This window comes from Puccinia triticina, chromosome 1A (assembly GCF_026914185.1).
Source record: "Puccinia triticina chromosome 1A, complete sequence".
Lineage (NCBI taxonomy): Eukaryota > Fungi > Basidiomycota > Pucciniomycetes > Pucciniales > Pucciniaceae > Puccinia > Puccinia triticina.
Genome location: NC_070558.1, coordinates 1,934,405 through 1,949,544, shown reverse-complemented (window position 1 = coordinate 1,949,544; position 15,140 = coordinate 1,934,405). Strand labels below are relative to the sequence as shown.

The window sequence follows — 15,140 nt, the reverse complement described above, 5'->3', positions numbered from 1 at the left end:
CCCCCAAACAACACCAAAGGTGTTGTGAACAGCAATGGCTGTTGCGTCTGGGCCAACCTCCAGCCCGCGTCAAGCGCAAAGGTCAAAAAGGAAGGGTGTTGAAGGCCCCCATCCCGCAGCAAAGGCTGCAGAACCCGGGGGCCAACTCTTTAGCCCCTCAAACTGTGCAAGTGCAACAGCGGAGGGGGTTGAGCACAAACCGCACGCTGGAAGTACAGCGGCAGAGGACGCCCTGGGGGAAACAAACAAGCAAGTCAAAGCCTGTTTTATAGAAGATCAAGCACTACGGCTCTCAAGATCCACCCACTCGAGTGCCACATTAATCAAGCCCTAACAACTACGCCACCGCCACGCCCCTCCTGTTGGTGTTTTGACCGGCTAGGTGTTGAAAGTGTGACAATGACGACAACCATGGTACCTGGTACTTCCTTCATTATGACGAAGTTGTCACTAATTCACTCTCAGTTGCTCAGCAGACCATCCGGAGCCAAAATGGATCCTAATGATATCTGAAAACTGCGCAATCTGCGAGCAACTCAAGCCCCATCACCAGCCCCCAATATTTGCACTCAAATCTACGCCACTGCAGCGGCTGTCCCATCAACTCACAACACCTTCTGCTTGTGGCTCTTGGGCATGGCAAAATCCATCTCATCTGCGACCACCCGTTCAACCTCCGCCCTACCAGAAGCACCGTCAACTCCCCTCATGATAGATGTCTTCTGGCCTTCAGAGGCCCCATCCACACCTTTGACAAACACTCTCAACCACAACGCCAGCCGTTGACCATTAGCAACCTCACCCTCAACTCAACTCAATGTCAATCCTGGCAATGTAAGTGTCCTCCTCACTCCTTGGCCCAACCATCCACCCCTCCCCAAGACAAATAAACTTACCTGTACCTTCTGTGGACCTAATTATCAGACTTCGTCTAGCTTGATGGATCCACCTGGTTGCTCTACATATTCCAAGAAGGAGCAGAACCGCCAGGAAGCAATATACGATCTGATCTGGACGGAGGTGGTCCTTGTCAAGATCTACTAGATCTTCTCGTAGGTGTTTTACGGGGAGCTTGAGCTGCTGATTGGTGTGCGGGGGGTGCCAATCATCTTTGTAAACGTTGAGGAGATTGTGCTGTTCCGGAAGCCGTTTGCGAGCATGCTGGAGGGCCGCCAGGCCCAGACGCCCGGCGCCCAGGCACTCCCTCGCCAACTTGAGACTCCGAAACTCCGTCTTTGACCCGCTCAATGGTCTCAAAGTTAAGGGCCTCAAATTCAAGCATTAATTGCTCCAGCCTATGTAGAGGAGAATTGCACACTACCCGCTGCTGATTGACCGGGTAAGCAATGCCTTACTCTTCCATCCGCCTCCTCACCATCTAATACTCAGAGGAATCCCTTTCTCCTTGTGTCTATCCAGGTCACGAAATGGATGGATGAAGGATTGTCAGAATAAAATTGTCTGGATATAACTCTTCCCCGCTGCCGTTCCTCAATAGGTCCTCCATCAGACTCATCACATAGCCCCCCCTTCCTCCCTCCAAAAAACAGCACCATCTTGGGCCAAATGCTATACACAGCCGGTGTTTTGTGTGATCTCTGCATCCCTACCCTCATATGTATTTTTATGTGGTTTTTTTCTCTGTTACTTTGCTGGTTGTATCTCCCTTTGGTGGATCATGGCGCCTGCACAAAGGTAGATTCCTCTTGTTTTATCTCTGAGCAGAAGTAACAAACACATTTTAGGCTGCCACAAGCCCTCCATTCCCAAACATTCATTATGGATCTAACCATATTGACGCGGCTACTGATCAAATTTTGAATGCTGCACTGCAGCACAAGACTGAGTACCCACAAAAAGCCTTGTATCTGCACAAGACTGTGAATGAATATGATTAATAAAATGGTGTTGGAAGAAATCTGTTGAATGTGATAAATCCATGCAGTTAGTTGAAGAAACTATTTGACAGGTTAAGTCTACCTTAAAGTTAGGGTTCTTCAAAGTTTTGACATACCAGCACATTTCAAAAAAAAAGATCTTCTTTTCAGCAACTGTAAACTATCTGCTTATTTAATCTATTTACTTTCCTGAAGAGAAAGTGATTACATTAGGATTATGCCACAATGTGAGAAGTTTATATGTTTTCAAATTTGAGAATCCAAAGTGACAACACCAACACATTCAGATTAATTCATTTTCCATGAATTTTTTGTTTGACAGATCAGGAGTAGAAATTGAGTTGTTTCAAACAACAAAATACAATAATTCATCCAGCTAAAATAAAAATCAAACTGTGAAAGCATGCTCTGGGGGGTTGCAGCGGCGCAGCCGCCTTGGACTCTAGTAGATTGTAATATGAAGGCCATAAAATAACATCAAGGCTAACAGAAATACTATTTTGCACACGTTTTTTGCAAACCATCCAAAAAAAAAATGCACAACTATATTCTCTTGTTTGATTGCCTTGAAGGTCTTTTGCTTTTGGTGGTAGCTGGGATTGCCGGTGCTGGTGGGCAGGGGGGTTTGAGCTTTATCCGAATTCAATTTTGAGAGGAGGACTGCTGCTCAATTTTGTTCTGAACTGTCTAATTGCCAACAAAAGACTTTTCTTCAACAGTCTCAGTGGTCTGATTGGCCATGAAAGAATTTTCTGCAACCATTCCAATATTGGCAATGAGAGATTCTCCATTGCCATTGGCAATGAAAGATTCATCTTTGATTTCCTCTTTGATTGTCTGATTTCCTACAGAATATTCCTCTTTGACTGTCTGATTCGCGGCAAAAGATTCGTCTTCAAAGGTCTGATTGGCGATGAACAATTTGTCTGGGTCTAGAATTTTGGAAATGTCTGATTCAACATCACCCTCCTTGGATTCCTTTATTGTTGCCATCTTCTTGTTTTTCCTTCTGGTCCTCTTTTTTTGCTTTGATTCTTCAGGTGAAGCAGAATGTTTGGCCGGTGTTTCAGAGTGGACTGTTTGAGATTGAGAGTTGTTTGGCGCTGGTCCCTTGTGTGCAATCAACGTTGAAGAATGAGATATGTTCAAAATTGCCTTCATTTCTCTGAAGGGGACATCTCCGACTGCGTCAGGATTGTCATTCACCATCCTCTGGATGGATTTGTTAACGTATTCTTCCTTGGAAGGCGTCCACGTACGCGAATACAAGAGCCAGCCGGTGTACTGTTCTGCGCCGGCGATTGAACTTGGCACTCAATTGATTTGTTGAGCATAGCCTTCATTCTCCACATTGTTATGCAACCAAACCGCTGTTAAACTTCCCTTTTTGGCTGAGATATTTGTGCTCTGAAGGTCCTTACACCAGTAGTGGCAGCCATTCCAATATCCTCGAGAGATGAGTGTGTATGTTGCCCCACCAACATTCAGCTTGAAGGGCCAGTTAGTGGTTGCCATGAAACTGTCTCGTCAAGGAACATCATCGACATTGCTGACCTCAATGTGGAAGTTGATGTGAAGAGGGGGATTGCTCTTATGAAAGGTAAGCTTTGAACAATCAATGATGTAGTGAGCCAATTGCTGTGATACTCCAGGGTTGTGGCAAATCTCAATGGGATTGTCCTTCATGATTTTTGCTTTTTTCTTTGGCTTCTTTGGCTTAGGTTTGGGTTTAGATGAAGGTTCAACTTCATTGCAGGCCTTGCACACAAGACCAGGATGACCAATCAAACCCGTTGATTGCCATCTTTCGACAATCTGGGTGACATCAGAGTAGGGAATCCTGTTGGAGTCAAACATCTGAGGCTTGATGGCGACGACGTGGAAGCTTTGATCGGCACGAGTTGGATGGAGATGCAGTGTATCAGGCTTCAGTTCTCAGGTAAACATTCAATGTTTGTGGAGCTGGAAGAGTTTCTTGTAATCTGGACTCTGGTGGAGTTTGGGATCCAAGGCAACCTAAAGAAAGTAGTCGGCCGAGAAGAAAGCGCCAGGGATGAAGCTTGCTGGATATTTCACGTTCAAAACCTCAAACATGTGGTTTTGGCCACGCGTGATAGTTGATCTGATAGAGGTGCCGCCGTTTAATTTGCCACTGGATCGACATGAGAAGTGATGGGCCAAATGGGTGAAGATGTCCTTCCCCTTTCCGCTGATTCCACAAAGTCACAACAGGTTGAACAGCATGTACATAGATTCCAAGCCGGCAGCGAGCCAGCATTGGTTATTCTTCTTTGACTCGTGGTTTGCTCAATACAAGGGATAGGCCGCCCAGAGGTTTCTGTTGTGATTTCTGAAATTTGGAGTTCGTCCTGCTTGTGATTTCTTGTTCTGATTTCCATTGACCAGGTTTTCAGTGGTATCCGGCGGTCTTCCATTGTTTACATACTTCAACTTGGACCGCTTGCGCTTCTTGCCCAAGCCCAAGGTTTGACCTATGTTCTTCCCCGTGTCTGCTCCATAGCGGATTGGTATTCCTTTCATCACCACGTTCCAGCATGTCAACAAAGGTGTACAAGTCAATAATATCTACCATAAGGCATTGCCTTCCATTGCTTGGGATTTAAAACAAACGGGGTAAGTGAAATGTGAATTGTAGAAAATTTGCAACCCATGCTTACCTGAGCCAATAGAACATCCAATGCATGCTTTCCTGGGCATTGGTGGTATCAGGAAGGCCATTGGGTGTGTCCTCAAGTCGCGGAGCTCAAGAAGGGAACTAGAGATGGCCATTGGCACCCGCTGGCGGGTACCTGCCACTATTCAGCAGGTCCTTTATGCCCTGGGAAGTGCCAGCCAGCAGGCTTGGGGTGTTCAATTTTGGTAAAAAGTCAAGCATGTAGCTTTGCACCTGCCATGATTGCCTTTAGGGGCAGATAGCTACCTGCTGAAGAGTGGCAGGTACCCGCCAGCGGGTGCTAATGGCCATCTCTAAAGGGAACAAGAGCGCCTCGATATCCAATACTGTCCACCAATCAAGCCATTTGCAGACCTTGGGGTAACAATGTTGTATGTAGTCAACCTTTTGTTTGTGGGTTTGGCCATCCGTTTTGGCACGCTCCAGGAGGCCCATGCATGCCTTTCAGAAGGGTTCCTGTGGAAAAAATGACCATTGTTTTTTAGTATTATGAGTTGAAAATTTGAGATATATGATTTTACAAGTCATAAAGGTTTGTAAGACTTTTTAAAATAATTTTACAAGTCATTTAAGCTGATGGCTTACCTCCTGATCCACGGTTATAAGGGCTCAATAATGTTTGATGCAAGTGGCCAATCGTCTGTAATGCTCCCGGCAACCCTTCAACATTGCCCTTACTTCCTTGAAAGTTCCTTGACAAAAGACTTCAATGTAAGCCGACACAAATCCTTTGACTTGAGCCAATGAGAAGTCAACGACCTTGCGGACCAGCATGTCCCTCTTGGCTGGGGTGATCAAAGGCTTCAAAAATTGCCGGAAGAGATTAGTGAAGTGGATCTGATAGTATTCTTCACTGAGCCCTTGCATCCAGGTCAATTGAACATGGATCCAATGTTGAGTATCTTCACAAAACATTGAAGTGGTCAGCAGGTATCCCGTCTCAAAGTATTGGTAAGTGACGTCGGATATGAGACCGCCGCTGTACACCTGATTGTTCCTATTGCAAGTGAGTAAGCAATCGGCCATCCATCTCGTCTGGAAGGTGAAATGCTTGACGTTTGGCATGAACAAGCACAAAATAATCCACATCTCCCAACTGTTTGTTGGGCAACAAGACTTGTGAGTTTTAAAATTCAAATGAGTTGTAAAGTTCAAAGAAAGATTGTAAAAAAATTAACTTACGTGGCCCATCAAAACATGTCCAAGATGAATTTGTTGCCGACGCCAGCGCCAAGTTTTTCTGGTGCTAATCCCAACTCAGCTAAGATGGTTCGGCAATAATAGGTGAGTCAATCTGTATTCTGGTAAGATGGGTGGATTGAAGCCACACTTTTGAAGCCAGATTGAGGATTGGTAGGCTTTCCCATCTACATAAAGCATGAAAAAGGTAAGGAAAATCAAAGAAATTAATTTGGCAGGAATGAGCGGGGAGGATAGAATGATAAGAGTGGCTTACCTTAAGCTTGAGTGCGCAAGCTTTGGGATTCTTCTTGATCTCCTCTTTCAGTTCTTTCTTTGCAAGCAGGTCGGGCTTCTTAGCTTTGGGCCAAGGATGAGGGTGTTTACCCTTGTGCCTGAGGAGCCCCCATCCTGATGGGAGATGGTGGTCAAAACGGATGGCCATGGATTTGGGACACGTCTGATGGCGAACAGTGTTGCACTTGTTTGCTAAGCCGCAGCATTTGATGAGGCTGATGAAATGCAAAAATAAGAGTTGTAAAAAAGTAAGTAAAAGGGTTGTAAATTTGAAAATAACGGTTGTAAAATGTGAATTGCAAAAATATGAGTATCAAAAGTATTTTGCAACTCATCCAACCTTACTTACCCTTTTTCAAGCTTTTCTTGACCTCCTTTTCCAGTAGGGGGAGAACCGGCCCACTTGCAGGACAGATTATTGCAGACCAGAGCAACAAGACAGAAATACAGAGTGATTTTCCACATCCTGTTGCTACAATAGCTGACTGAGCTTGTCTTTTCAAATCCAACTGATCCAAAATTTGTGATGTCATCTTCAGGTAAGTGCACAAATTCCGTCCGTCCGTTGGGGTAGATTGGATAGCCTTGCTTGTCAAGCGTACATCCGTGATCAATGTATGTCTTGTAATGGTCACCCATTTTGGGGAGAAACCATTCTTTTTCTTATGATTGTCTTCCTTGCTGATGATTGGCATTGTCATCATCCATTTCCTCATCATCAGCACTGGCTGGTTCATCATTGAAATCAGCCTGATTGTCATCAAAATCAGCCTGGCCGTCATCACAATCCGCCTTGTATTTGCTTTCAACATTTCATCCGCATCTTCAGGAGAGCTCAATTCAGAATTCTTGGCTTTTGGGGAGGGACTGTGCATCTTGTGTTGCTTGGCGAAATTGATTTGGAGGGCTTGGAGGGCTTTGAAACGGGCTGCTTTGGCTTTGGCAGCATTTCTTCAGAGTTTGAGACGGGGGCTTCAGCTGAAACAGAGGAAGAGGAATTGACTAGGCAAACAGAGATGGGACTAAGATCTGGGATTATCGAGTCAATTTCAGGTTGTGGGATGATGAAGTTGGAGTTGATTCCAAAAGGTGGGAGAATTGGGTTGAACCTGTCAGGTGTTGAAGGGTCAGAGGAAATAGGACTAGACTCTGGATTGAACAGCGGCGGATCCATTGTTGGGAGAGTTTTTGGTGTCAGAGTTGTTGTTGTTGTCTTTGTCATTGGCGGTTGGACAGAGTGTGGGAGCAACGCTGCAACAATTACAATACATGTATTGTATAGGCTATACATTGTATTGTATTTTCATGCAGATACATTCAATTACAATAAATACATTTTGTATTGGTTTCACCAAAGAATTCCAATGATACATATGTACAGTTTTTGAAAAAAATTACAATACAGATACATTTATTTTGGTATTTTTCCAATATGATACAGTGGAATACAATTACATGTATTGTACTTGTTGCACCATTGAGGGAAGGAAGACTGATCAATCCAGCCGGGAGGTCTTGCTGATTTCATTTTTGTCCTTTTGTTTGTTTTTTGAGCTTGTTGGTGCATGGTTGATGCAGGATGACACTGAGTAGGTTAGTGTGATGGGTTGCAATTCAGTTTGAGATGGGTTGTAAAATTGTATCTCACGGTCCAAAAAAGCTTATTTGCATAGCTTATTTCACAACACCTAATAGGGGAGTTCAGGATTGGATAAAACGTTTCTGGTGAACCCCTAAAAATTTTCTTGCTGGTGGATATTCACACTTAAAATTATGCATAAAATCCCAACACAAACAACCACCAGAAGCAATAAACCGCTACTGGTCATCCCCCCGCCATCAGTAAAATTTAGATAAAGCTACAAGTGCGGTTCCCACATCAGACCCCCCCCCCCCCTCACCCGATTCCCGCAATACCACCATTTCCAACAGCCAACGTCACACCTCTGACACTCCGTCGCCGTTTCACCCACCTCGTTTGATCTTTTTTTTCAGCTGAGTGTTCCCAAATGACCATATCCAGTCAGGTATGTACATCTCCATTCCCATCCCTTTTGATCATCAATCACCCCCGACTGATCCCTTTCCCAAACCTTATTTGGATCCCAGCTTGTTTGATAGCCCATCCGGCCTGTCTCCCAACATATCCGACCTCCGCCTCCAATCCGATTGTAGCCCGTTGCTCTTGCTGAACACCATTTCAACGTCAGGCACCAGATCTCAATTGCCTCGCCTGGACCCTGCCCCAGCAAGTGGGAAGCCAAAACAGGCCCGCAGGACTAAAGCGCAGATGATTGCACATCAGGCGCAGCTTGCTCAAGCCAAGGCAGAAGAGGCAAGAATCAAGACTCACGGTGTCGCCAATAGGTACAAAGGCAAAGGTGGAAAAAAGAATGCCCCCCGCTCTTGTAACCCTTGCCGTACTTCTCAACCGTCAAAATGTGTGACCACCCCGATCTCAACTCCGAATTTCCAGGGATCTGCCCCACCTGCATCCCAGACAACTGGCTTGGATGCTAACCCGCCATTCGTGACTGAAGACTACAAGCATGTATGCTCTTACCTCGAGGAGGAGGCCAACTATACCCGCTTGTATGGTGATGGGGCCAAGACGGTGGTTGGCACAACCAAGTTCACAAAGGCGGCGGCGTACAACATGTTTGCGATCTACATTAACAATAAGTCTAACTCCCCCCTGCATCTCACCGGGTCCCAGCTCCGCCAACGAATTGATGGCTACAAGAAGCGGTTTGCAAAGGCCAATAATACCGGAGCCGGGATTGAAGAGGGTGAAGACCTACCTACTCTGGCCGAGATCCTCAAGAGTAAGTGCCCGTGCTACAAATGGATGTACTCAATCTTTGGAGCAAAGGCAAACATCACCCCTTTGGGCCGAGTTCGGCTCCATGACGGGAGGCAATCTGTATGATGGCTCCAATGACTCCGATGCTCCTCAGTCCACTCAGGAGATCTTCTATTTGGGCTGGGATGAGACTCAAGACGAGCTTCCCCCCCGGGCATCATCACTCCAAACATCCGGCTCCTTCCAGATACGCTCGCATGACCTATCGACGGCCCAAACTTGGTTGGTGAGGATGAAGAGCTCCCTCCGCCCCTTGATTTGAGTGAGACTGCAGCAGATCCCTCCCCAAGCTTGATATCTAAGCATTCGATCCATCAAGCAACACATGGCAATGTGGCCCCAAGTGGCTATCAATCTGCGGCCAACAAGGCCGCGCCAGCTGGCCGCCGGGTGTTTGCTAATCAACAATCAGCTGATTCAACTCCTGTGGGACCCAATTGCAGCAATCAAACAAAATCCAAGAGTCTCGCCTCCGCCTTCAAAAGCGCCAACACCGAGAAATTTGCTTACCTCAAAGAGCATATGTCCTGGGATAAGGAGAGGGAGCGCAATTGCCTTCAACATGAACAAGATTGCAAAAAGCTACGCCACGCGCAAGAGGTTGATTGTGCAAACCAATTGGTGACGGCCCAACTAACATTGGCTCAGGCAAGGATGGAAAGTGCACGCAAGTTCATAGGTCAGTGCAAAACCGCCGCCGAGGTTGAGGTGCTTTTGAAGGTTATTTATGGATGAAGCCGAGTGGTTTGTCACTCTTGTTCCCTCTTGACATAGTACTTCAACACAGACTAATACTGATATTTTATTGGCGGCCCTCATGAGTTTGTGTAGCGGTCTCTCTTGACGTGAGGGAGGACAGATTTACTCCCACAATTGATATTTGCCACATTTTAGATATGCCCCCCCCCCAACAATCACTGTGGTCATTCAATCCCCTCTCCCTTCACCTGCTGTGGTTGTAGCGGTCTCTCTTGACGCGAGGGATGACGGTTTCCCTCCCACAATTGATATTTGCCACGTTTTAGATATGCCCCCCCCAACAATCACTGTGGTCATCTGATCCCCTCTCTCTTCACCTGCTGTGGTCTGATGTTTTCTGTTATTGGTTATGATTTCCTATCCTTCTGAATACCACATTATGTTTGTTGGCTCCCTTGGAATATAACTTGTATTGCTTGCTTGGATGGAATCAAATTGTTCCATCAAACATGATGATATGAGCGACTCAGGGGCCAAAAAATTAACCCAAGCCACATCAAGCCACATCCAAACACACGGCTCAGTTGTGGTTTGGAAAAGCTGTATTGGGCCAAGATGTATTGCCTGGAGGTGGACGCCCAGGCTATATAACAAACTCAAGAGCTCTTCCTCCCACCAGCTCCCAGAAACCCGCGGTAAAAATGGCAATTAGGTGTTGATGTTGTAGGGACTCTTGTGGGACACTAGATGTTTATTCGGTGAAAATATCCTCTGAGGGGGAAATAAATTGCTAATAGGTTGAAAGGCTATTACAAATTACAGGTGGTTTGAAAGACCTGTCCCTCTAATGGTACTATGCAAATAACTAAAAGTCTTGTAATCAATATTTATAAAGATGTGGCTGATTCCAAGATAGATCTTACTTTTGTATAGTAATCTCTATCAGACCTAGATACCTCAAATCACTAATCTTGCAGATCTGTTACAACTTCTGATGATGGGGAATAATATAATCCAGTGGGATTAATGTTGAAACTGCAACTGCCCAGGGTCCATTTCTCTCCCTTTCACACATCTTTCACTCTTTTTTCCTCCCTCCAGATGAATATGCTTGTTCAACTTCTGCCCACAACTTGTCCCTCAGTTGTAATAGCTACAAAGTCTGCTCATCTGGATAATCAAAATACCATCAGTTCCTGCGCCTGTTCCCTGAGACCTGAGAGTCTCTTGTAGTGAGGGGCCTTTTTCCCCTTCACATCTAAGCAGCTTGGCCCTTTCTTGGGCTCCCTTGTTTTGTTCTCCGCCTCAAGCTTTCTTCCTCAGGCTTGTTCTTCACTCATTTCTCCACCTCTGAGTCCAAAATTCATCAATTAATTATGTAAGATACAATTGTTGTTGACTTTGGGTTGTTCATGAGAAGGTTGGTAATGATCTCTTCCTTAACAATCTCTTGAAAAGGCACTTTAATTACTACTAGAGCTCCTGACTACTACTACTACTGACTCTAACTTAACACTACCACTACCACTACCACTACCACTAAACTACCAATGTAACTAAGCTAACCACTGTGACCAAACCTCTGTAGGCTGATGATGAAAAGATCTGATGAGGGGGGGGGAAAGAGGCCTCCTTATATATTGAAGGGTGAGGGAATTTAGCTCCAGGGGAACTCATTGTGAGGGCTATTTTCTGCAGGGGATATCAGTTGCACAGCAATATATGCATGTGTTGCACTGCCTGCCAAACAATGATGTAATTGATTCTGCAGAAAAACTCCTTGAACACCTTATCTGCCTGCATATGCTGCACTGCATGATATCATGTGTTGCTAGGTGACCCAAACAACCTTCTGTAACCTACCATATACCTGCATGTCCAGCTGTTGCCTTCTTCCATCCAGAATATTGGGGGTCAAAGCCTCTCCTCCCACATTGCTCCTTTCTTCCTTCTTCCTCCTCACCTAATTAATACTTCCATCCATATCCCATCATACTGAATCCTAGACCCTTATAAAGTAATATACCACCCTTATAAAGATAATATACCCTTATACAAGTAATATACCCTTATAACACTGCCTTACTTGATACACCACACCATCCTCCCTTCTATTCCTGGTTGAGACATGTTCTCCCAATACCTTCCACCTCTTCTATTGATACATCCCTCCTCCACCTCCCTGCTGTCCTACCTAGTCATGTTCCTCCATTCCATCCCTGATCACGCCGTCCATCCTACATAATCCTAGTCTGCCGTTCCATCCGTGATAACACCTTCCATCATCCATCCGTCTGTAATGACTCCATCCCTCCCATGCACACATACACTCCTTATATTATATATAACTTCCTCCTCTTATAATGAATCGTAGCTGTATCTATGCTGTCCCAATACCTCTGCAATGTGATTTTGGCATTGTCACGCCAATTGAGCACCACAACGTACCCCCCCCCCCGATTGCACTCACAGAGAACCCAGAAGAGCCTCATGGTCTAACAATGGCATCAACGGCGGGCCATCCAGATTGATGATCCTCCTCAACTGGCTCACAGTACCTGGCAACTACGACCAATGGAGGAGCAAGGGCCGTTTGTGGTTTGACCGGGCAAACCAAGAGCTGGTGACAAATGAGATTTAAGGGATCATGCTTGATCATAATATCCGACGAGATAATAGAGGTAAGAACAGAATTCCCTGTCCTTACCTACCCGTACAAGCTGAAGTGACCGTGATTTGGGCATACGTAGCTATAATTGATTGAATCCGTTACCTTCAAAGGAGTTACCAGATAGCTTGTGATTTCATGGCCCAAAGCCGAGATGAGCTTCATGCCAGCCTAGGCAATGAGGGTATGTGGATCCTTTGGAGTGAGTTTCTCCAGGAATTCCCTACACAGCCAGGCTCAAGGACTGATGAATTATAGCCTTGCTACCTCAGACTATACCCTCCAAAGATTTCCGCATTGGGATGTCCTGCATTCAGTTATGCGCCAAGAAACCCTTAGGGATTTTGTACGCGTGTACCGGCAAGGGAGAGGCTCATCCAACAATGAATCTCAACAAGTTGTGCCTGAAAGGGCAGACTGCAAGGACGGAAACAACTCAGATGCTACTAATATAAGCTCCTGAACAAGATATACATTTATGGTATTTAATCCAGCACTACTAGTTATGAAAAACGGGGAAAGAAAAATAAATGTGAAAGAGAATTAAAACAAGAATGAGGGTTGACACCAATAGTGAGCAGAATCACAACGGCAATACTCCAAGGGAGTAATTGGTCTGAAGACAACGTGACTGTACACTATTGCAATGAGATCTTGCGGAGTCATTGATTGAGTTTTCCGCTGGATGAGAATCTTCAGCCGGGGTATCCAAGATGTCCCAAGAATCGCCTAGACTAGCAAGCATGTTGTGCAGAGTGACACAACAGTGGACCCATCGGATAATTTCTTTCATGTCCGATGGCTTTTGGATAGCCAGACGTAAGTGCTGGAGGGAGGCCCATCGGCCCTTGAGGATCCCAATCGTGTGCTTGTTTCAAACGCGGGACCTTGCAAGGCAGTAATTAAACTCCGTGTTCTCCTTGATGTATGCGGCGGGTGCCTTGTACGCCGGGATTCAATGGCAACTCAATTCATAGGCCGAGTCGGCAATGAGGTACTGGCCTGCGTGCCAGAATGCGGTCAGTATTAGTTTAACCACAACCACATATCACATGATCCCTCACCTGGGTCAAAATGAGCCTTGGGCTCTGACCAGAGCTTCATTTTCTTGAATACCAGGCTATCCCCGCAGGAGCCGGGCCAACCGGTCATGTACGCTGTGATGTACTGATTGCAGTCGCAGACTATCTGGCAGTTGATCGAGTAACGTTTTTTTTGATCAAAAAACACCTTGCCATCAATGCTTGGGCGCTGGTAGAGGGGGATGGTTGTGCCATCAACAAAGCCAACACTGCCTTCATAACGTCGGAGATCTCCCTTCGTCTGTTTGCATCCGGCCATATCAGGTGAGAACCAGACAAGTCATTGATCGCGCGAACCACCCGGCGAGTAATTTTGACAACAGTTCCACGGCCCACGCAGAGGTTCCTGGCAAATCTTCCCACCAAGGCCCCATTGCCGTTGGAACCAAGCCTTTTGAGGGTGAGGGCTAACTGGTGTGGTATTGGGAGCTGTTGTCAAGGGCTGTTGCTCTGGAAGATTGGGTTAGCGCATATCTTTTCAAGAAGCCACATGAAGCCCAATTACGTCGTTTGGACCGCTTGTTTGAAATCTTTGTCCCTCATCTCAAACAGGCGCACCAAGTTGTATTTGTCGTGTGTCAGTGTCTTTCCCGGCGATGGAGTGTGCAAGTACCGGTTACTGAGCAGAAAGCCGAGAATATCAGATATGGTTTCTTCATCCTCAAACAGGAGGTCCAACACCAAAGCATGCCCGGGATCGTCAGGAGCCACCGTTGCGCCAAGGGAAGGGACCGTTGGTATCCCCAAGATAGAATCCAGCATGCCGTCAGTCTCTTGATGATGAAGGAAGATGATCATCATGAACAGGTCACAAATGACCTGTTGCCGCTTGCTATACTTGTGCATCAGAGGTGACTGCCGGGGCAAGCAGGTGATGACGATACCACTTGGCTCGTGTGTTCGGAGGTGGCCAGGCGAGCGGGTGATGAAGGGATGGGTTCCAAGGTCGAGGGAGGCGAGCAGTTTCCAATGGGCGGGTGATGGCCGGATGTGTGCCGGTCCAAGGTGAGGGTGGGTGTTTGGGGGTTTCTCCTCTGGCAGGTGATTGGATGCCAGTCCGTTTCCGTTGCTGAGCCGCCAGTAAATTTTGCTGGTGGATCTTTTCTGGTGAGTTAAAATTTTAAGTGCGCAGCGTGCGCAACTCTCCTGGTGGGGTGGTTAAAAATTTCTGGTGAAATCCAATCGTGAACCCCCCTAATGGATTGCAAATAAATGGTTTGTGAAATTTGATTTTGACAGCTCGTTATTCAGTTTCACAACCTTGACATGTGAGAGTTGCAAAACATAGTTTGTGAATCTACTCTATGCACATGCCAGACACAAAATTACAAACCATGTTTTGCATACTATCTATTTACAACCGTTGAAACTAGGAGCATGAGTTGTAAGATTATAGTACAACACTAGGTAAGTAGAATTTTACAACCCATATGGATTGTAAAAAATGGTTTGCAAAATTAACTTACCCCATAATTAATTTGCAGAGGACTAACCCTCAATTTTCAGCGGCAGAGCCGCCTTGTCCTCTAGTTGTTCTCAAAGCATAAAGCAAATTGAAAGAAAACAAATATTCAATTACATCTGTCTGAAGTTTTAACAAAGGGACTTCAATGAAGTGTAATCATGGGCTTGTCAAAGAACTGCTCCACATAACAGGCAAAGATTTTGTTGATCAAGTACTTGAATCTTTGGGGTAATTCTCCTTTCTTGCAATGAAGAAGCATTGAAGATGATAACAAAGCTCTTGAGGGATAGATCC

General features: G+C 45.7%; 1 protein-coding gene across 1 annotated transcript; it reads right to left on the bottom strand.

The window, feature by feature from the left end:
* Positions 1 to 2,585: 2,585 nt before the first annotated feature.
* On the bottom strand, positions 2,586 to 2,891 carry PtA15_1A258 (uncharacterized protein; the record flags this gene model as incomplete). Its single annotated transcript, XM_053165266.1, has 1 exon — positions 2,586 to 2,891. The coding sequence occupies one exon, from the start codon at positions 2,889 to 2,891 to the stop codon at positions 2,586 to 2,588; it is 306 nt and encodes a 101-aa protein (XP_053016475.1).
* Positions 2,892 to 15,140: the final 12,249 nt, after the last annotated feature.